We start from the raw sequence: 23,346 nt of genomic DNA, 5'->3' as shown, positions 1-23,346 counted from the left end.
TTTGGGTAAGAACGAGACCTTGTCTGTGGAATAGTCTTTCTTTTTTTTTTTTTTTTTTTAATTTATCAGAAAGGAATGCAAGCTGTGCTAAGGGGCCTCTTGCAGAGCTGACTGCCTCTTGCACCAGCACACACGATTGAATCCAAACCTCTGCGCATTGTGTGTTACATGTGTTGTGCCACTTGGAGTAATGCAGTGATTGCTGATTAACAGTATTTCATTCCACCTACATGTGGGTGTGCCTATGAAGACATGCTTTTTTTGGTCAAGGTCAAATATCTCATTTTATAATTTTGTTGCTCGCTTTTTTTTTTAATGTTTTAACAAATAATGTATTTTTAAAAAAACTTTTGTTGATTATATGCATTAACTTTACTATATATTTTATATTCGGCCGAAGACAATTCCTCTTTATTCAGTGTGGCCCAGGCAGGCCAAGAGGTTGGACACCTATGCCATGGCTTCTGTCTGTGGAGATGCACACAACATTGGGGTATACCTGAGGGTTTGATGGTTGGTGGTATTTCCCAGACAGCTGCACCCCATTTGTGTGTCTTACCCAGATCCCTTTGTAAATTTCAAGCTTCCCATCTGTAAAATGGGAAGTATGGTTCTTGGGTGATGTTGTGGTGATAAAGGCCTAAATTATGGTGTGAGAGAGGGCAGATGACCTTACCGCTGCCTAAGCAATAGTTATTAACAAGTATTGGGCTGTAGGAAACATCATAGTGAGGTCCTTCAGTTTCCCTAAGCCATAACAGCATTATCTAATCTCAGGTAGTCATGAACAATAGGACCCAGGAGTGTCACAGACAGTGTTTGACCCATGTCTGTCTAAGTGAATGTTGTTTCCTTGCCAAGCTACTCTTACAAGCATGAATTATCATTATCTCAGCCTCTTTTTATAAGCTTGGGAGTATGTCTTGTTTGAAGCAGTTGAGCAAAGTGGGGTTTGGCCATTGAGTTCCCTTTCAGAAAATACCTCTCTTGCTGTCAAAATATATCATTGTTGGGGAGTTTTCAGTGATTGGCTCAAGTTCTGGACCTTTTGACATCAGCTTTAATGCTACCCTGTGAAGAACTGAAATGTCATCCTCTGTGAGTGGAGTCCTGATTTTTCTTGGTGTCCAGAAACCCACTGCTGCCTTTGTCTCCTTGCATATTTATTAACACAAGGACATTTTTTTGTCAGCTCTTTTCAGGCATGAATTTTTTTTGTGCTTTCAAACTGAGATGTACTTTTGGCTGAAAAGCACTGCAGGAAGAACAGTTTCTTGTAGAGTGTACTTCTAGGCCTATAAATAATAAATGTCGTAAGTCGGAGTGACGCAGGCACCCCTGCAACATATACGTGCAAGGCAGAGATTCAGTAAATAACAACTTACCCGCTGTTTGTCACTCCTAAACCAAGAGGGGTCTATTCAGACTTCTTTGCTAGCTTGTTAAGTTTGGGTTGTGCTGTATAGCTTTGTAGGAGTTCCAAAATGTTAACTGTTTTTCTTTTGTGATGCTGTTTTTGGAGGCTGCAACTTTATGAGGCACATTAAATATTTATCAAACTCTTAATAGGGTTCTTTGAATGGGCTGTGTTGGCTCAGAACTGACTTGCAGTAAGCTGATAGTGCTGATTATTTGGGAAGAACTTGGGGCTGCTGTGCTTAGTATGTTATAGTGCAGTTGTAAATGACAATTAGTTGTAATTTCGGAGTTGTTAGATTTATTTGCTGTTTTTTTCCCCTCTAATGAAATAATGTTCAGTTCAGTTACCCAGTGGTGTGACAGATTGACTACAGAGCCCTTTCCAGGACTGGGATTTAGCTGTCTGACTAAATGTGATGCAAGAAATTGTACTTGTGAAATCTGTGCAAATACGTCATTGCGAGAGTAGAGGAGGAGCTTACTCATAAATGAAAGACCAGTCTCTAAGTATTGTGTTTCTTTCTCTGTTAAAGTCAGAGCTTAACTCAAAAAAAGAGCCCATTATGGTGTCTCTGAGTTATCAGGAGTCCCACCAGTAAAGTCTCTAATCAGAAGCAGACTTAGCGAAAAGGTTCCTGTTAGCATCAGTGAAGGTAGGTTATGCAGTAGGGCTTTCTGGAGTTCAGAGAACACAAAATCAATGTGTTTCTTAGGTGAAAACGACTACAAATCTCACTGAATTCCTTGTTTTTGAAAGCTCAGAGGAAAAAATGTTTGGCTTGTTCCACAGCCGACTGAAGCTTTGCGTTCACAGAGGCCAGAGGGCAATAAGATGGATTAAAAAGAGAAAGGTATCCCTGGATATCCTTAGTTCTGAGAGGACAGGCTGGCGGCACTGGGATCTCTTCTGTTTGCTCTTGTTTTTATGTATTTCCCCCAAGCAAGCTGTGTCCCTTTTGGGTCTTTTCAAATAGAGGGTAGGCATAGGTTCATGTTGTCCTTCAGAGCCCTCCTTGAGTGCAGAGGCTGGAAAATGGGGTACTGAAGTAGATGACACCTTGTCCTCTTAATCCTAGTGGCTGTTAATGTTTCTAAGTTGAGCAGAACCGGTTTTTTACTTATTCTGTACAAAAAAATGTAGAGATTTAAAAGTGGCACACCAGAGCAGATGAGAAAAGGTCTGTTTTATTTCTGTGATGCCCTAGTTTAGTAGATAGCACAGTTCTGTTTATTCATCACATTGGCAGGCTCATCTTTGGAGGTCTAGCTTCCTGAAGAATCTTTTGTCGATTTTGCAGAATATTATTTGGGTTTATCCTTTGTTTCTTTAATCTTATCTTTTCTTGTGCATTTGGCTTTTAAATGGCACTCAGAAACCCGAAGTTATAAATGCTGAAGTATTACAGTATTTCTGAGCATGTGCGATGCTGGATGACACCCGCCTTCCTCAGCAGTGATGGTGCAGGGGCTGTTTGGGTTTGAGGCCTAGGGACTCCCTAACATGTAGTAACCCAAGATGCTGATGGATCCTTGCCCCCAGGGTTTTAAGTATATTGCAGTACTTCAAAGGATGAGAGGGAATGTCCTCAAATTGCACCAGGGGATGTTCAGCTTGGAAATTAGGAAGCGTTCGCAGAAAGAGCAGTGAGGCAGTGGCACAGGCTGCCCAGGGAGGTGGTAGAAGCACCGTCCCTGGAGGTGTTGAGGAACCGTGTGGATGTGGCACTGAGGGACGTGGGCAGTGGGCATGGTGGGGATGGGTTGATGGCTGAACTAAGTGATTTTAATTATCTTTTCCTACCTTACTGATTCTGTATTGTGCTTTATTGCAAACATGATTCAAAAGGTGTTGCTTCTCACCACCCTGTAAGTGCTTCCACCTGTCACTTACAAATTTGGCAGGGCCTTCTTGCATTGTTGCATGGAAACAGAAGGTTTTTCAGGGTTAAGATTCCACATTAAGCAGCGAGTTGTTCGTGGACAGAGGGATTGGAGGCTCGGTCAACAGCAACCAGCTGATGCAGTGTGACTCCGTAGTGCACTGTCAACAGATGCTGTAAATGCATTTATCCTCTCTCTCAGATGGTTTCCAACATGCTTTGTGGAGGATAAGAAGTTGGAGATGCAAGATTATCCATGGTGGGTATTTAATGTGAGAGTTTAGATTGCGTGCTAACCCTTGTAGCTGCTAAGCTCTCCTGGTTGGAATCCTCCCTGTCTTATCTAATGTGTTTTTTTGTTTGTTTGTTTTTTAATGCAGAGCCATTTAAACTTTGTTTTAGCAGCAAGGATAATTTCTGCCATAAACAAAAACCCAGGAATGCTCTTCTGTTTTGCCTTAAAAGGGTTGCTCTTCATCTGAGGCTGTTTGTATAGATATGTGCATGCATGCGGGTGCTAAAGAACTTTTCCTCTTTTCATCATTCTTACTTCACCTCTTAAGTCTCATTTAAGGGAAGAGAGCCTCCCAGATAATCAGCAAGATGTATCATGAAGCAAGCCTCACATATTTCACTGTGGTGTGTCTGCAAATATGTCCCTGCATGGCTAGGATGTTGCTCCTATAACAGCTATACTTGTGTTCAGGGATATGGTTTCCTGCTGTGAGCCTTTTGATGGGCAGAACTGGGATGCTTCTGTGGTCCTGCATGGGGATCCAGTTGCAAGATTAGGGATTGAAATGTTTCAAATCAGTACTGCTTGCTTTGCCACCTCCCAGAATCTGCTCAGTGCCCACAGGTTCCAGCTCTGCTGATGAGGTTGGCGTAGGACACTTTTGTCTTCGTGACCTTCAGCTTGGATGCAGCAAGATGCTGTCTAAAAAGCCCTGGCTGGTTTTTGTGCCTTTGTGTTCAGGAATCACTGTTTCCACTGTAAACGATAACTTCATTTCAAAAACAGGGTTCCCTAGATGTGTGAAGGAGGGCGCTCACAGCGTTGTTCAATACTGAGCCATTTGCTGACCATCACAGCTAGGAAATCACTTCCTTAGTGCCAAGGGAATTGCTAGAAAGCATGCAGAATGGCTTTGACATCCTCCAGCAAGGGGCAGTTTTTTCCCTTTCTCTGCTATTGTTACGTTCTTTGTTGCGAAGTGTTTGGAGTAGCAGTGGCATTAATAACACCAAAAGCAGGATTTCTAAAATTAGCGTCCCCGGACCGGTTTGCCGTCTGTCTCCCATGCCACGCTCAGCTCTGCCAAAGCGGCGCGGCAGTTTGTTTCAGCGTGGCCGCCCTTTGGGCATTTGCAGGAATACTGCAGCAAATCATCCTGCATGCAAGGCTGACCTCTGGGAGGCTAACAAATTGAGGTGAGCCAGCTGGAGCGATAGGACACTGCCGGCAGACAGAGCATGCTCAGACCTGGGGGAGAAAGGTAGCTCGGTCTGCAGATGGTGCACAGTTACTGTGCTGAGAGCTGGGAGATGCGATTTTTTTTCCTTCTTTCTTTCTGGTCGTGGGGAAAGAAGAGGACTGGAGAGTGTTCGTTCCCCTGCAGAACATAGCTTTAAGGTGTTTTCTTTTTGTTTTTCTTTTCTCCTGTGAAAAGAGAGGCACTGGATAGCATTTCATTTATTTAGCGACACCAGGTATGCGTGCATGTGCTGAAACACTGATCTACTAGTGATAGTACTTCCAGGATGAAAAAGGTTGCAGATGCTCTGAATGAATGCGTTTCTTTGCTGGGTGCTGCTGTAACTGTGCTCTGTTTGCTGTGCTGATCACATACGGCTCTGAATTCAGTTCTGTGGGCTCTCCTGGCTGCGGGGTACTTCTAGGGGCTTCAGTGTGGGTTTCTGACTCATCCTGTCCCTTCACACACACCAAACCTTTCTTCTGTGGCTGTGCATGCTTGGGAGGGAAGGGGAAGGAGGTCAGCAGTTTCTTTATAATCCCATGTCTTTGTAGTCATTCTTTGTCTGGCTGGAGGTTTGCTTTATTGTTTTTAAACAAAAAGTCTCATGGGGAAGACATCTCTGATCTGGACAAAATTCTGTGGGTTTTCGTAAATTCGTTTCCTACTGGATGGTTATTATATACAATATATTGTGTGTGTATATATATAAAAATTACCCTCCCCTGAAGACATGGTACTGTAGGGCTTGTGGTAACCCAGGAGGAATTTTCACTGCTCTTATTGGCCATGCTGTGCTCCCAGCATCTTCGTCCCCTGCTTAGAATTTGTAGCACACAGGAGTGCTCTCAGAACCACACTGAAGGGAAGCAGGGAGAGCTCAGGCTGTAAATGCTGCTAAGTACCAGTGCCAGTCTCCAAATAACACAGGTACTTTTCCTGTCAGAGAGGGTGGAAAGAAAAGGTAGGGAACATGCAGAGAAATAGCAAGTTGCATCTAAAGCCCAAAGGCATAGTTGGAGTGACTAAAGCTCATCTTGTTTGGTACTTCTAGGATTTCACATCATATTCTTTTAAATTCACTTCTGTAGCATTGGGAAATTTTACCCTGAGCCACCCCTACTCAGTCTTTGCTTTAGACAGACCTAAAGACCCACTGGATTAAGATAAAACTGTTGGTCTCTGACACATTTTTGTTTTCCACAAAGGTATATTGCTTACAGACGAAAAACAAGGGACCAGGCAAAAGGAATTTTTTTTTTATTTTAAACTGCTATGCGGGTGCTTTTAGAACCAACATAACCTGATAGGTTTTGATAGGATAATCAAATGTGCAAAGATCAATTGTTAAGCTTCCCCCTCAGTCCAACCATGGTTGTTTTGAGAACCTTCAGTTTTCATCTTCAGTTGTGGGACTGTTGGACAAACCTAAAGGCTTGGGGGCTAAGAGAAATACTTCCTTTTTTCTTTTTTTGTTTTTCTCTTTTTTCCTGATTTTTCCTATATCTCCTAGTCAACCTTGTTTTATCTTCATCAAAAATACATCTTATGTAGAGGGTGTTTCTGGAGGTCAGAGTTTTAATTTGGGGACAGGATTTAGTAGTCATGTCTTTCTGGCTGGAATGGAGATCTGGGAAAAGCGGCTCTTAAAAGCTCAAGAGATACTCTTTATCATTACATACTTCAAGCCCAGTTCTGTGGTTTTCTTATATGTATTGACTGCTTACTATTGGAATTATTATTCTTTGCATGCTCTTTTCTAGATCAAGACAGCAGTTTCAACAAATATTAAAATTGATGGCTCCTAGTCACCCTGAAAGTCAGTTTGAATCTCTTCCTATTCCAGCCACCACTGACTTGGAATTAAACTAAATTGAAATCTTTTCCATCCATAAGCACAACTGGTAGGTATGCATTAGCCACCAATATTCTCCTGTTCATATTGAACATATGTGTGCAGTAGGGACCATGGTACAGAGCCTCCTTGGTTGTGGGCTTGTCATAGGAAGGCTTACAGTTCTACTTTATCTTCCTGACTTAAATTACTAAACCATAAAAGCTGAAGTTAAACCTAATTCTGGTTACTGCTGTCTGTAGACAGCTAACGTTTTTGTAAAACAGTTGTGTTTGGTTTTGGTTTGGTTTTATTTTTTTCAGATACAGATACAGTTCTGTTTTTCAAATTTAATTTGAGTGTGTTGAGTTAAAGTATTCTTATTTTTCCTATTCCCTTTTCGTATCAGGCTTCATTAATGCTATTTGTAGCTTTAACTACCACATTTGTTTCCTTCAAGAATCTGCTCTTTTCCTGTTTAAAAAGTCAGCCTTTCTACACTTGGCTGCTTTTTACAAAGAAAATGTTTCAGGATATCAATCATTCAGTATACCATCCTTTCTTTAATGTGATATGTACTGTGAAAGATATATGTATCTCATTAAACAAATACAGTGAATAAGATGATAACAGCCTTTTGGGCTGTGGGGATTGACTTGCTGGTGGTTCTGCAGGAAATCTGTGACAGAGCTGAGGATAAAAGCCAGTTCATTCTTGGCTGTCAAATCCCAACTCCCCCTCCTTCCAATCGGGAGAGTTGCCTTCTAGCAACTTCTGCTATCAGTATGAATGAAGTAGGTATTTAAAACTGCATGTATTACATATACCGCATCCTTTGCTAAGCCTCTTGCATCACGGATGAGAGAAAGAGAGGAAGACATTTTGCAGGGGGAGTGTGAAATGTCATGTTGGCACTCCTTACTTTTCCTATGCTGGTCTTGGAAAGCCAGCCTAGTAAAAGATGAATCTGAGGGAAGGGAGCAGTAATGGAGAGACTGCCCTCAGTGAGGGGATGTCTGCCCCCACTGCATCCACTGGGTTGCCATAGGGGACAGGGTCCAGTGCCCATTCACTGCCCATACATCTCTGTCCAGACTCCTTCCCTAACCCATGGCAGGAGCACCCAAATCCGCACTCAGCTTTTTTCTTGGATGCCTGTAGCTTTGGAAAATTGAGCGCTGTCTTGGCAAGTGCTTGGGTAGTTAGTAAGAAGAGCTTCATAAGGCTTTAGTAAGACACAGGCAGAACCTGTCATTTGGTTGTGTCCTGCAGGACTTGGAGGTCCTTCCACAGACCTGCTGTTGACCCTTGTCCTCTGTGATCAGGCTGTTGTTTGTTGCTTTGGGACCTTAGTGGTGAATATTTGAGGCATTTGGGGTTTTTGTTGTGTTGGATTTTGTAGCTTTTCTCCCAGCTGCTCACCTAAATAGTAATTATAGAAATGAGCAAGAGGTTTAAAACCATCTTTTTAATATCTTTAGTGTAGCGATTCATCCTGCCCTAGCTTTATAATTAAAAAATAACAGCAAACTCATCTCTTAAGTGAATCCAAACAGTCCTTTATGCCAACTGCATATTAGTAGAAACTCCTCTCTCCAATTCCACCCACTCTGCTCTCCTCTACGTGTTAATAAGAGAGGAACAGCTTCTCCATCCATACCTCTTGTTGCTTTCGCACCTCCTGGAGATGGTTAGCAAATCAGATGACCAGCAGTTAAAAGGCAGAGTCATAGAATTACAGATTCATTAAGATTGGAGAAAAGCTCTAAGATCACTTAGTTCAACTACCAACCCTCCCCCACCATGCCCACTGACGTCCCTCAGTGCCACATCCACACGGTTCTTCAACACCTTCAGGGATGGTGACTGCACCACTTCCCTGGGCAGCCTGTGCCTCATGGCTTCGTTGGCCTTCTCTGGACACACTTCAGGGCCTCGATGTCCTTCTTGCAGTGAGAGGCTCAAATCTGAACACAGCACTCGAGGTGCAGCCTCACCATGGCCGAGTACCAAGGATGAGGATGATCTGCTCCTACTGGCTGCATTTCTGATACAAGCCAGGATGCTGTTGGCCTTCTTTGCTGCCTGAGCACACTGCTGGCTCATGTGCAGCTGGCTGTCCTTTAGCACACCCAGATCCTTTTCATCTGTGCAGCTTTCCAGCCACTCTCCCCATGCCTGTTGCATGGGGTTGCTGTGACCAACATGCAGACCCAACACCTGGTCTTGTTAAAGCTCATACAGTTGGCCTCAGCCCACTGATCCAGCCTGTCCAGATCCTTTGTAGGGCCTTCCTACCTTCAGGCAGATCAGCACTTCTGAACACCCCTGAGAATACCACAGACATACAAGTGTCACGGGGTCCTTACCAAGCCCACCAGATGCATGCTCTAGAATCTTTACCTGCTCACCAGTGCTCACTGCTATGGGAGCAGTAACTTGGCAAAGAGGATGACGCTGAGAGATGGAGAATGGGGTGAGCTCTTCCAGCACAGGGCCAGTATGTGGGCAGCTGGAGGTGTGACCAGTCCACATGCTGACACATATGCAGAAAGAAGCGGAGCACGGAGGGCTTTGAGATTAGGGAAAGCAGTAGTGCATCTGGCCAACCGTTTGCATTTCAGTTCTCGAAATGTTCTCCAGTGACACTGTGGGAGGCGAGTTACAGCTGTAGACCCATTTTGTGAGGGAGGTTTAGTAACAAAGGTAGCTTTTATAGTGAAGCAGCTACATTTACGTGGAAGACTAAATGCTTTCCCCTGTTTCAGAATTGCGTGCTGCCTACTGGGTAGGTTCCCCATGCCTGAACAATTGCTGTTGGTAGCACTTAACTGATGAATTTCAGCCTCAAGGGACGTGGAGAGTAATTGCTTGCCTTTGCTTCCCTGATGCAGCCCCTCCTAGGTGTGCAGGAGCAAACAGGTGGCACGGTATGCTGCTGCTTGTGTTCTGTTGCTCCCTGAGGGACCAGAGGTTTTATTCTCCGTGGTGTACACTGCAAGCATCAAATAAAAAGTAGTGGATGATAAAATGTGAGAAAACAGGCAAAGATTCAAGACTGTTCCCTGAGTACCTGTGAAATTCTTTTCAGTTCTGCCTATGACAGCCCATTGCTGTCCATTTTCCCTTATTCACTTCCATCAAAAGCAGCTCTCAGCTAAGCAGCATGAACCAGGATTTACAAATCAGCAGCTAGAAGAAAGAATAAAGATGAATTCCTTCAGCACTGCTAGCTTGTAATATTCATTGCTGACACTTGGTCAGATAAAGCATATACACTTGTTTTAGCTAAGATGTAAGGAAGTGAAAGAGCTGCAGCCAGGGAAGAGATGGAGGAAACAGGTGTTTTTTATTAAAAAGCTGAGTAGTTCATTTGTAGCCATTTAGCAGGTATTGCCTTAGTAGAGTCTGAAATGAAAATTGCTAACCTCTGAACATCAGCCGCATCCGTCGGGCTGCATCTCTGAAGTGCCTCTTATGCCCTTCCCTTGGGGCTGGAGGGGAGAGAACAAATCAGTCAGGGTGAAACATTAGAATAGGCTGTATGGCTCAATGGATTTGTAATGGTTGCTGGAGCTCTCCACCCCCGAGATGCCCATGAAATGCAGGTGCTGTCAGTGATGTGTTATGACTGTTGGTTTCTAATGCCTCTGAAATACCCTCCAACACACACTCCCTGCCAGACTGGAATAATAAAAGGGCCATGTGGTGTTCTCCTCTGCCAAGTTCTTGCAACTCTTGTTGTCTCCACAAATCTGTTTGGACTTGGTCCTTTCTTTGGTAATGCTGCGGAAGCCATTGAAAGCAGCACACTCTCAATAGCTGAGGTGTGCAGTGGAGATGTCATGTGGGGAGTTGGGTGGTACCAGAATGTCATTCAGCTATAGTGAAGATGAAAAATGAAGCTTTGGAAATCTCACTAAACCACTAAAATAATATAAGAACTGTTCCCATCAAACACCTAAGAAGGGTAGGATGGTTCTTTTCCTGAGAATTGATTTGATTGCATTCATTGGGCCTGAAAGCACACCAAGTGATGCACTGCTGTCCTCAGTAGGTTTCCATTCAAGGCTGGCCATAGAACAGCCATAGCTGATAGCTGCAGAGCAGTCAGGAGCATCAGTCATCCCCTGTTCTGGAGATGATGTGTTTGAGAGATGATGTGACAGCGACTGTTCGTCTGTGCTGGATATCTGTGGCATGTGGGACAAGACCAGATTTAAATTGCTGCCAAGGAAATTAAGGTTGAGAGTTAGGACAGAGTTTATGGTAATCCTTCATGCCATTAGTGCTACAGGCTGGCTGAAAAGCTGAATGAGTATTAAGAAGAACGTCTTCTGGGAGTGGTATAGGGAGATGATCATGCCTCAATAATTAGATGACCATTCTGTGTCCTTTCTGCCTTCCTTTATCATGGCTGAAGTCAAAATAGCACCTTTTTAATTTGCTGTTTGCTTTTAGGGAGTTGCTAAATGAGCCAGTATTTCAGACTACTTGCCAAAGGAGGTAGGCTTCATTTCTATTTCCTTTGAGTCATTAAAGCTGCTACAAAATGAATTTGTTGCTAAGGTCCCCAGAGACTACCTCTAGGATCTGCATGGCTTACAGCCTGCGCTTGCTTCCAAGGCATCATTCAGTCTCTCAGGTATTTTCAGTTCTTAGTTAGGACAGGGATCCTGCAAGCTGTAGGGATCCCACAGGCTATGGGGATTCTTTCTAACCTTATTGAATTCCATGAATGGTTCTCCATTCATTTCCAAGCTGCATGAATCAGACTGTAAGATCAAACATTTAAGCTGCAATATCTCTTTTCAAAAGAACTCCCTTGGCAGTAGAGAAGTGTTTGCGTATGTCCTAAATGTGCCTTGCTGTCTTCCTCCACTCTGGCATATAAGAAAAGTGTCTCTGCATTAAAATGCTAAGAGACCATTGCTTGGGATGTTGTAGCATGTGCTTGAGCTATTGCTTTTTTTCCCTCTCTATGAACTTGCATCAAAGGGAGTTTAAATTGCACTCTTTAAAAACTGCAATTAGAAACAGACTAATCAGGTATGTAGCAATGAGAAATTTATCTTCCTATAGTTCCTCATGAGTCATGACCACCATTATCTACAGGCTGACTAGCAGTGAACCTTGATGCATAATGAAGATCGGAGCCCATAAATACTGTAGGTGAATCAATATCTCAATTGAAGTTCACAGTTGAAAATATAATCAATGCTCTGATATAAGCCAGTAGCATTTCTGCTTAGAAAGAAAACAGTGGCTTCCTGTTTTCTTAAGGAAAAGAAACAAGGAGGACACGTAGCAGCACAGATGAGACTCTTGAGCTGGAATGGGAAGACACTGGGAAGTGCTGGAAACATTGTAATGTATTACTCAGCTTTGTGTAAGGATCACCTGGTGCATATCAGACATTCTCAGTCAGTGAAGGTTTGATTACATCAATAAAACATCAGTTCCTTCTTTAAAGAGTGCAGCCCTCTTCTCTCCTATGCCATTGCTTCTTCTGGAAAATGTTGGCAGCTCCCAGCCTGTGATCCTGGATTATAGCCAACGAAATGGCAGAGACTTGATAGTTTCCCACAGGCAGCTGGTACAGCAGCATATCATGCAATCATAGAATCATTAAGACTGGCAAAGATCTCTTAACATCGCCTATTCCAACTGTCCACCTGCCACCAATATTGCCTACTGAACCACGTCCCTAAGTACTACGTCTGCCCTTTCCTTAATCACCTCGAGGGGCAGTGACTGCACCACCTCTGTGAGCAGTGCATTCCAGTGCCTCACCACTCTTTCTGAGAAGAAATGTTTTCTATTACCCAACCTGAACCTCCCCTGATGCAACTTGTGGCCATTCCCTCCCATCCTATTGCTGTTACCAGGGAGAAGAAACCACTCCCCACCTCAGCACAGCCTCCTTTCAGGCAGCTGTAGAGAGCGATCAGGTCTCCCCTGAGCCTCCTCTTCTCCACACTGAACAATCCCAGCTCCCTCAGCTGCTCCCATCAGACTTGTGCTCCAGATCCCTCACAGCTTAATTACCCTTAATTACCCTTTTCTGGTCCTCCTCCACCCCCCAGTAACAGAGCATTATGTTCAACAGTTCACACTTCATATTGGAATGGAATGTATCAAAATCGATTTGTGGTAACACTCCTTGTTGTATTATCTGTTATTAATTACATTTAAGGTGAGGGACAGAGTGGCCATGGTCTGTCAGAATGGCCTATGACTGTGATGCTGCTTGTCCTCTTGCTGTTGGACTGGTCTGCAAAAAACAGAGTAAGCCAATGTCCCAGGGAAAGTAACCTTTTCTCTAACAAACCTTCATGGAGCTCATCCTCAACCTTTTTTTTTTTTTTTTAATCTTCTCCACAAGGGTAGAAATGAAAATGAGAGAAGAAAGTTTCTTTTGTTTCTTTTTGTGTTGTTTTTTTTTTTTTTTTTTCCATTTTCAAGTACTGCTTTGGCATACTTTCTCCCTTTCCCCTTGAAGAAGAAAAAATGCTGAAAAATCCCCATACTCTTGAATAGTCCATGAAATGTGAGTTATGTAAGTCTGTAAACTTGATGTTTAAATGGTTCTTTTCTTATTTTATTTTCCACAGGTCTTTGCCTTCACCATGTCAAGGAGTGTTAATGATGTGCTCCCCTTCTGTTGCATTCCCCACCTGTCATCTTGCTAGGATCTAACTACAGAATGAACATAGCGGCTGTGTTTAATGCCCTGCTCGTGTCTGTCCTTGCTACTGTGCTGTGGAAATACATCAAACTACGAGAGCATGCCTTCATGGTCGAAGAGGAGCTGCTCCTCATGCGCCAGTCTCAGGAGCTCTCTCAGGTTCAGATTGACTACCATGCAGCTCTCCAGACCCTGCTGGAGGACGGTACCAGGATGGTGTGCACCGGCAGGATGCACACCGACCGCATCTGCCGCTTTGAGTCCCTCTGCTACTCAACCGAGGCTGAGGAGTTCATCTATTTCCACAGCAACTCCTCGGTCATGCTGCCCAACCTGGGCTCCCGTAGGTTCCAGCCAGCTCTGCTCGACCTCTCCTCTGTGGAAGATCACAACACCCAGTACTTCAACTTTGTGGAGCTGCCCGCTGCCGCGCTGAAGTTTATGCCAAAGCCAGTCTTCGTGCCTGACGTGGCACTGATTGCTAACAGGTTCAACCCGGACAACTTGATGCATGTCTTTCACGATGACCTCCTTCCCATCTATTACACCATGCAGCAGTTCACTGATTTAGATCCGGAGACACGGCTCTTCTTCATGGAAGGGTGGAGTGAAGGTGTTCATTTTGACCTCTACAAGTTATTGAGTAACAAGCAACCGCTCCTCAGGGAACAGCTTAAAACCCTGGGCAGGCTCCTCTGCTTTACCAAATCCTATGTGGGACTGTCCAAAATCACCACCTGGTACCAGTATGGATTTGTCCAGCCGCAAGGGCCGAAGGCTAACATCTTGGTTTCTGGTAACGAGATCAGGCAGTTCACCAAATTCATGATGCAGAAGCTGAACGTCAGCTTGGAAGAAAGCTCCAGTGAGGAATACATCGTCGTGTTCAGCCGAACAATCAACAGACTTATCCTAAATGAGGCAGAACTAATCCTGGCCCTCGCCCAGGAGTTTCAGATGAAAACCATTACGGTCTCTCTGGAGGAGCATTCCTTTTCTGACATCGTCCGGCTGATCAGCAACGCGTCCATGCTGGTCAGCATGCATGGGGCCCAATTAGTGATGTCTCTCTTCCTGCCAAGAGGTGCCACGGTGGTGGAGCTCTTTCCTTATGCCATCAACCCTGAACACTATACCCCTTACAAAACCCTGGCAACACTTCCTGGCATGGACCTGCAGTACATTGCCTGGCAGAACACTGCCAGGGAAGACACCATTACCTACCCGGATAGACCTTGGGATCAGGGTGGGATTGCACATCTCGACAAAGCTGAGCAAGAGCGCATCATTAAGAGCACAGAGGTACCGCGGCACCTGTGCTGCCGCAACCCTGAGTGGCTGTTCCGTGCCTACCAGGACACGAAGGTGGACATCCCTTCCCTCATCCATGTCATCAGGCAGACTGTGAAGTCTAAGCCCGGGACTAAGAAGAAATGGTCTGGTAGCCTCTACCCTGGCAAAGTGAGGGATGCCAGGTGTCAGGCCTCTGTCCAGGGCACGAGTGAAGCTAGGCTTTCTGTGTCCTGGCAGGTGCCCTGGAACCTTAAGTACCTGAAGGTCAGAGAAGTGAAATATGAAGTGTGGATACAAGAGCAAGGGGAAAACACTTACATGCCTTATATATTGTCCCATCAGAATCACACCTTCTCAGAAAACATTAAGCCCTTCACAATATACCTGGTGTGGATACGCTGCATCTTCAACAAAAATCTCTTGGGACCTTTTGCAGATGTGCTCTTGTGTAGTACATAACCTGTGCACTACCTGTACAGCTCTGCCCTCCATGCCTTCTGTGGTTTAAAACTGACGGTCTGGTAGTTGTAGAGGGCTGAAGAGGACTAGACTGTACCAGTGCCTCAGTGTCCATTTGACTGCACTCTGTGTGTGTGTGTTCTTTAAATGGTATTTATTTCCAGTGGGTGTTAGAAAAAAAATAAAAATAAAGAAAACAACTCTCTGTTCTTCAGAGAACTTGCGGAGGTTACATTACATGAATACATGTAATTGAAAACAGAATGGAATTGAATCGTGTGTACCTCAGTCGTGATTTAAATTTGTTTCTATTGTGTGGTGAGTATCTAAGCACAGCGTTAATCCGCAGTTAATTCCGTGGGTAGGTGAGCAGTTCTCATCAGCTTTTTCATTGTAAGTTATTATTTTTTTTCAATAACTGTAAGGTTGAGTTAAGGATTTGGTATGAGAGCTTTCATTAAACTGCTGTAAACCTCCATGGCATTTTTGCTTTATATCGTGTGTCGAAATGCATGTTGTGATAGATCTGTCTGTTGCTGTGATGAAATGTGTATGGCGTAGCTTTTTATTTTTATTTTTTTATTTTGACAGAAGGAGACAACAATGTCAGCACTGTGTTTAAAATCACTGTACGTGTCTTATACACTGTCCCATCAGAGTAGCACGTTGCTTCCAACACAAAAGGCTGGAGCAGCAGGTGGGAGGTTGGAATGGGTAGAAGAACTTACTGTGTTTTAGTGTTAGTTTTCATTTTGTGTGTTATATACATTTCTTTGGGAAGGGAAAGGGGTGGTTGGAAAGAGGCAGTGGGGAAGGAGTTTATCCGCATGAAAATCCTCTCAAAGAAAATCCTTGTTTGTTTTCTGATCAGTGTCTTCTGTTGAGATCAGCTGCTAATAAGTACACGCTTTGTTAAGGGACAGGCAGGACCCATGGGGAGGCTTTCTGGGCACACATTTAGCTGATGGAAGGAAAGGAAGCAGAGTCAGGCAGTGGCAGTTACATGGGTGCTGTTGCATTAGGCTGAATGAAAAATAAAAGAAAGGTCTGTGCTGGAGGTGTGGGCCCTTGAGGGCGAGAGGAAGAAAGGGACAGAAGTGTGAACGGATTTTGTTGATCGATGTTAGCACGCTCCATAGCTTATAACCAACATTAAAGCAACAGGAAAACTGCTCTACTCTCTCTCTCTCTGCTCCCTGCTGTCCTGCCAAGGTCTGGATGGATGTCTGAGCAGAAGGATAAATGGCTTGCTTTCCGAGTGATGGACTGGTAGGTGAGCATCTCAAGGCAGGATTATAATATGAGTTTCAGTGAGAGGAGGAGAAAAACATTGGTACCAAAATCAGACAAGAAAAAGGAGGGTTGAAAAATGAGTGAAACACCACAGTACAACATTGGACCTTCAGGCTACTGCTGCTTCTGTGAATTCATTTTCATTATGTCTCGTTTCGTTTTCAGTTTTTTTATGATGTAAAGGCAAAAAAAACCCCAAAGTCTGTCAAAGTCTGTGTTCGCTTCACCATTGTAGTCTTGCCCACTATTATTTGTTGCCCTGATATCTTGAAGTGGTGCCTGAATCCTCTGGCTGTTGTTTTCTTAGAACAACATGGTTTTCTTGCTGAAGTAAGTGAGTATGTATGGTGTGTCCTAGAGTCTTCATTTGCCTGCATGTCACGTAGCACATGCATCAGAGCTCAGATGAGGAAAACTTCATAAAGAGGAGACAGATGTGAGATGGGGCTTCTTGGGAAAGCCATCCTGTGGCTTCCAGGACCTCACTGGCTGCTGCTCCTGCTCACAGCAGGGCTTTTTGCAGCCTCACAGCCCTACAGCCTTTGAAGTTGAATGTAGCCCCATGGCCACGGGCTGTTCTCTGCTGGCTGTTGCAAGGGTGGTAGTGTCAATGCCCTACGAAGTCAGTGTTCAGTAAGCCTTCAGTAGGCTGAAGTCATTCAGTAGTCAGAATTCATTTTGTATTAGTTTCCAGAAGTGATTTCCTTTAGGTACATGAGCTGCCTGTGGTCTTAATAGCCACTTTTTGTCATGGGCGGGCTCTTGGTCTGCATGCTGCTCTCCTGCCCATCTTTCTGAGTGCCTTTTTTAGCAGTTCTTTGCCCACAGTCGGTAGGCCATCCTTTTTCACTTAAAATTAGTTTCACATGATTGCCAGTTTTCTAATGTTTGCAGACTGCTTGCAGCACATTAATGATTTTCTACCCGTATCCTCATGGTTCTAATCAACAAAGCTGGCCACAGAGCCATAATGTCATGTATGTGGGTTTCCATACACTGTTATCTTGAGCCTGAAAAAGTTTCTTGCATTCAGAGTCTTCTTTTTTTCCAGAAGATAATCAAATATGCTTGCCGAAAGTGTGCATTCAAGCTGTCTTCCTTGTCAGTGCTGTGAATACTGTATGAGATGGAAACAAAGGATTTTTCCATTTCGAATTCTGAGGGAGCTGAACACAGAAATTAAGAAGGTAATGTTACTATTCGCCTCCAACACCTGCTCAGTATGTGAATGTCTGTACCAGAGCTTTGATGACTTACCCTGAATATCTGCTTTCCTGCAGCAAGCAACGTTGGGAGAGCACGGCCCAACCTGTAGCTGTCCTCAATCAGGCATGGTAATATTATGCTGATTTATGCTACCTCAAGACCTGCACTGGAGTGCTAGCATCTTACCATGATGAATTTTCTTTCTTTTTAATAACCTTGCCATCTGCAGGTCTGTTCCATTTTAATCCCCATCCTCCCCTGTCCCACAGGCTGTTTGCTTCTCTTGCTTCTCACACAGCCTCCAGGCTTCCCATTTCAAGAAGACCTGGTGGGACTTTGTCAGTGCCACTTCATTGATCAAAAGGAATGCTAGCCTGGCATTTCTTAAAGTTTTTTTTTTTTAATGCAGGTTTTTTGTACAGAGTAGCTGAGGATGCATCTCTCACATGCAGGAAGTCAGGGCTAAGAGCTGGGTTGTACTATTTCCAAAAGAGTTTATTAATCAAGCAAGCTCAAGGGTCTCCTTTTGACAAGTTGTGCTGTGCAAGAGACTCACACTTTCCACCCCCATATCATTTGTTTATGCTCCCAGAGCAAATACAGTAATCTCTGTGGTGCTGTCTGGCCCCACTGTCCAGGAAAAAGAGAAATGGCTGGGATTAAATCCAAAATCCTCCCGGGGCAGGGCAGCATGCTAATAACAAGCTGGGCTGAAGCTCACTGCTGCCCGGCCTGGGCATGCTTACAGAGACGGATGGTCCAAGAGGATTTCCTCTGGCTGCCATTTCCTATCTTGTTTTAATTAGCCGAAGCACAAGGAGCAGCCAGCTGCTGCAGGAGTACTCTTCACTGGCACGACTGAGGGGGAGGAAGAATCAAATGGAGAGTTCACCGGGTCACAGGTGCGCAGTGTTGGAGCAGCAGCTGCAGGTTGTATGGGGCTGTGATCCAATGGGACAGGACTTCTGAAGCATGGAAGTAATAGGAAAGTTCATGCTAGTGTTATTCTCGGTTGCCTATAGACCTAAACTTACAGACACCCTCAAAGTGTCCAGGAAAATAAATATTTCCAAAGAGGTTCAGCTCCAAGCTGCCCTGGGTGTGTTGGGAGGGGTGAGCATACAGATGATGCTTGTCTTAATGGATATCCCTTTGCTTGGCAGTGGAAGAGCAGTTGCCACGGAATTGTAGCTTGAAGAGAACAGGGAGCAGGCTAGAGTAGTGCAAACTGAGGACTGAAAACCCACTGAGTCACACTGTCTGCAGAGAAACCTGTACGAATAAATAGTGGGGAGATCAGTTAGGCTGCCTTTGACATGGTCACCTGCAGGAGCTCATGTCAGAATATTTATAGAGCACCTGTATGTCAATTTCTCAGGAAATAATAATAAATAAACACTAGTTTTTCTTTTGTTTTATATGTATATTTTAGTTAGTTTAGTAACATCTTTTTGAGATAGGCACATGGCAGGACACAGGCTATCAGCATCATCTGCATGTCTTTCCAAGCCTTGCAGGGAGCTATCAGCCTCAAAGCCATCCTCCATGTGATGAGGAGTCATTTAGAGTTTGCTCCCTCTGCTGTGAGCAGCATGGAGACAGATCACTGTCTCCTCACAGATCCATGCTGTCTATCAGGGAGAGGCAGTCGGGTTGAGCAACGCTTTCCTCTCAGTGCCCCTTGCATCCTCCCAGGCAGTAAACCTCATCTAGGAAAGCTTGTACCCACCATGAATTATTTTGGGTTGGCTTCCACTTAGCAAAATTACTGCTTTATACTATTATTGTTGTTATTATCTTTTGGCCCTCTGGGATTCTCCTACTTTTGGCTTTTCTTGATGCACTTTTCTAGCTGAGTCATTGTGTGCAGGTTTCACACCTCAGGGTAGGAAGAGGTGGTAAGAACACTTTCCGCCTTCACTAGAAAAGGTGCAAAACTACTGCATGTATTGATTGCTGTGTGCCCTGGCAGCCCAAAGGGCCAACTGTACCCAGGGTGGTGTGCCAGGCCCACACTGCCAGCCAGGAGAGGGAAGAGCTTGTCCTGCCGTGCTCTGCACTGCGTGGCCTCACCTCCAGCACTGGGTGCAGCTTTGGGCACCACAATAAAGGGACACAGAATGATTAGAGAGTGTCCAAAGGAGGGCTATGAAGATGGGGAAGGGTCTAGAAGGTAAGATGTATGAGGAGCGGCTGAGATCCCTTGGTTGGCTCAGGACAGACAGAGGAGGCTGACGGAGATCTCATGGTGGCCTGCAGCTCCTCATAGGGAACAGAGGGCGGGCAGGATTTAATTTGTGTTAAACAAAAGGGTGACTTCAGCGTCTCTGCTTTATTGCTGTGTCTCATCTGCCAAGCTATATAAATAGCAGACTTATTTCTACAATATTTTTGGTGGATAAGAGCACTTAATTCTTTCCCAATGGACTTGGGGTAGAAACACTCTTGGAATGGCTTTCAGTGTGATGACTGACAGTCCATCTGTGCTGTGGGTGGCAGGAGAAGCATCACCATCTGCGTGTGTGCGAAGCACATCTCAATCTTTATGTAAGATAAGTCACCTCCTCCACAGCGTGTCCCCTCATGGGCCAGCAGCACAGAGCTGAGCATGGCTCGGCAAGTTGGTGCACAGGGCGAGAGCCTGGCCCTGCTCATGGCCTCTCAGTTCACCCCTCCAGAACCTGCTGATTGCTGAATTATTGTTGGCACATTCAAACAAATAAACCGAATAGCCTCCTGTTTTCTCCAAATAACTTGGCAACAATCATCACCTTTAAGTGTTGCTTAGTCCCGACGTTTGAAAATGTGTCGCCTTTAAAATTTAATAGAGTTATCCTTTGTTATTTCCTTTGTTTTGCTTATTTGAATGGCTCGATCATATTGTTGGCTTTTCCTTCTGGGCCAGCCATTTCTGTGTATGCATAATGCAGCATCTACAAGTGAACTCACTGCATTTATCACTCTGTCTGGCCCAGAGACTCTCTGTCATTTGCTCCTAGCAAACCAGAGGTTATTCTGGTTGCCAGCAACAGTGGCCACCTCCTACATCTCCCTGACTGCAGGTAAGGGTGGGCTGAGATGAGGCAGTCTGCAGGCTTCCACAGTCCTTCAAGGTGAGCCGAGATGTTTGCTGGGGATTCCAGCAATCCCATCACCAGCAACAGTGTCATTTTCCTGCTGTGAACATTTCTGTTGGCATGACACTTCCAAGATCATCCACTTCCTACTGATCCTTATATCTGCTGCCCCCATCTCTATCCCTTGCAGGTGCAACTCAGTCCAGGCATCTCTCACCACGTTTTGCTTTTCCCAGTGTAGCTTACCACCATATAGGCAAGGTGTAGACCTTGGGAAACCCCTCCTGAATGCCTTCAATGAAGTGTGTCTGGTTTCTGAAGGGTTCTCCCGCCACAGGAGTGAAGCAGTGGGAGGTGACACATGGAGTGCTGCTGCCTGGGTGAGTTCTTACAAACCTTCCTGGTTTTTAGGCAAACACCAGTGAGTGCACTCACCCAGAAGCAAATAACCAAAGGAGGAGGCAGGACTGCTGTTTGCATCTGTATTTCACAAACAACTTTTTTCATCTGTTCCCTTCAGACAGAGAAAGATGCTTTTCTCTGTGCATGAATGGTTCATAGTTTGGGATGTCTCTGCTGCAGCTCCAAGGGGACGCTCAACACGGCTGCACATCCTGGCTGCTCCTGTGGGAAACGCTTTGTTTCTCTGGCAATTCTTCTTCCCTCCCTCTCTCCTGCAAAGGTCTGGTAGGGAGATAATCACCATATTAATTGAAAATTGGAATTCAGGTGCCAGCTTTTCTCTGAAAATTAGTTTTGAAGCATATTTTTCAATAATTCCTGAGGGGTTAGAAGGTACTTTCTGATCAAATGGTGTTTCATTTAGACCATTTTCCTTTAGCTAGGCCAGAGGGTTGGCTGCAGCTCCCACTGGATGTCCTCCAGTGAGAATATGAGGGCCCCCACCTGCATTGCAGAGGTGTTGTGGGAATCTCAGGGCAGCCTTTCTCCCAAAAAGCATGCTGCAAAACTTGAGTGTGAAAGCAAGCTCTGCCGAGGAACAGTTGGCTTCATCCCCTATGGTGTGTGTTCTCCTTATAGGCGCCATCACCTCCTGGAGATAGGACCCATTTTAAGCATGCTGTGATTCAGAAAGTCAGGGTTTCTCATGGCCATGATTCTGCACTCTTGCTGAGCACCCCTGCCCTCAGGTAAGAGCTGAGGTGGGCCATGGCACAACGCACAGCACAGCCTTCAGCTCCTCTTCCAAAGAGCTTGAACTGAGCAGCCCACAAGTGCTTTCAAGAAGCACTGTGTGATTGTTGATGTTCACACATTGCACCAGGAATGTGAGCAGCTCTGTGTGGCTTCACCCGTGTGGGTACAGCTGATAACCCTGGTAAATCCTGCTTAGCTCCTAAAAACCAGAGCAGAGCATATTCACGGTCAGTTTGATTCTTCTTTATCATTAACTTGGACGAAGGCTGCTTAGGTAAACGCTGTGCACAATCAAGCCACAAAATCCTCGGCAAGGATTTTGGCTCTGCTTTCTCAGTTGCCTTTTAAAGCAGTCATGTTTCAGGGGGAAAATTATACAGGCACAGCAGTAGTGCCCCTCAGTTTGTGCTGCTCTGGGCCAGATGAGTGACTCATTCGGAAATGCTCTCTGCTTGGTGGAAGGAGCCCTGCAAAGCCAGTCCCATATCATCTCACTAATTTTTCTGAAAGAGTTACCAATGGAAGCATCAATTTCAGGAGCAAAATGCCAAGATCTGCCACAATGCAAGCAGGTGTAGTCAGTGCATCCAATTGCAGAACCAGGCAGCTTTCTTTTCTTTTTTTTTCCTTTTCTGGCTTGATAGCTTTTGTCACACTCTTTGCATTCATGTAAATAACCATGCAGGTTGCAGAGGAATAAACAAAAATCTGTCCCTTGAATACAACTGCTCACCGGGAAGAAGACCAAAGCAGAAAGCCGTGCAATGCACTCAGGCACAGCCAGACTTTCTGGGCCAGGTCCAGGCAGGGCTCTGCAGCGTGTGATACTCTCTGAGCATTGCTTCATTTAAAAAGGCTCTCAGCAGAGGGGCATATTGGAAACTGTCTGTGAAAGGGATCCATTTGTGGCTTAACTCTGAAGCTCCCTGATTGGGATAATTAATTTTTCAATTCTGCTGAGGAAGGACCCCCATCTGCAATGCCAGAGCTTCAGAGGAAGGCGCTGCTGCTTGGGCTCACTGTGTTTTCCCATTCCTCAAACTGTGTCCCAGCAGACCCTGAGGTGATGCTCAGGGGCTGGCACAGGGCAGTGGCTCCCACTGGGCACTTGTCAGACACCCAGGCTGATCTGGGGGCTGCTTCCTCCTCAGTTAGCTCCATGTGGCAGCTCTGGCTGATCCAACCCATACACTAAGCTATGCCTTGAAATCTGAATTCCCTGCATATTCCAGAGCAGGCACCTCTGTAAATTCTGAAGAAGAAAAGCCATGAAGAGCTAAAGTGCTTTTAAAAGAGGAATGCTTTATGTAGGGAAGGAATGCAGCACAAAACACACAGCCAGCAGATACTTTCTCTCTCTGGCTACTTGCATTTTAAAATCTATTTGTTACAGGGAGGGGGGAAATTTCTACCTAAAACTGGAGCCAAGCTATTAATCCAGACTGGAGGGAGAATGCTCCGCTGAGAAATATTTTCCCACTTGTCAAGCCTCCGACAACACATAGAAAGACTGTTTCCATACTCCTGACATGGGGTTGTAGCTGTGATTTGTGTCTCAGGAGAC

The 23,346-nt window shown here is 44.9% G+C and overlaps 1 protein-coding gene across 7 annotated transcripts in view; it reads left to right on the top strand.

The window, feature by feature from the left end:
• POMGNT2 (protein O-linked mannose N-acetylglucosaminyltransferase 2 (beta 1,4-)) overlaps positions 1–15,535 on the top strand; it is a 31,929-nt gene extending 16,394 nt beyond the window's left edge. For 2 of the 7 annotated variants that reach the window (XM_090142486.1, XM_090142487.1), the window contains one exon: positions 13,223–15,535. In XM_090142486.1, coding sequence (XP_089998612.1) covers positions 13,315–15,048 — 1,734 coding nt within the window. In that variant the 5' untranslated portion in view covers positions 13,223–13,314 and the 3' untranslated portion in view covers positions 15,049–15,535. Of the gene's footprint in view, positions 1–3,501; positions 3,559–6,537; positions 6,679–12,209; positions 12,897–13,222 lie in introns of those variants that run through there. The other 5 variants (XM_090142484.1, XM_090142485.1, XM_090142483.1 and 2 more) reach the window with 5 other exon arrangements.
• The last annotated feature ends 7,811 nt before the right edge of the window (positions 15,536–23,346 follow it).

This window comes from Phasianus colchicus, chromosome 6 (genome assembly GCF_987193195.1).
Source record: "Phasianus colchicus chromosome 6, bPhaCol1.hap1.1, whole genome shotgun sequence".
Lineage (NCBI taxonomy): Eukaryota > Metazoa > Chordata > Aves > Galliformes > Phasianidae > Phasianus > Phasianus colchicus.
Note: the sequence above shows the minus strand (reverse complement) of the source record. Positions and strands in the feature narration are given on the sequence as shown.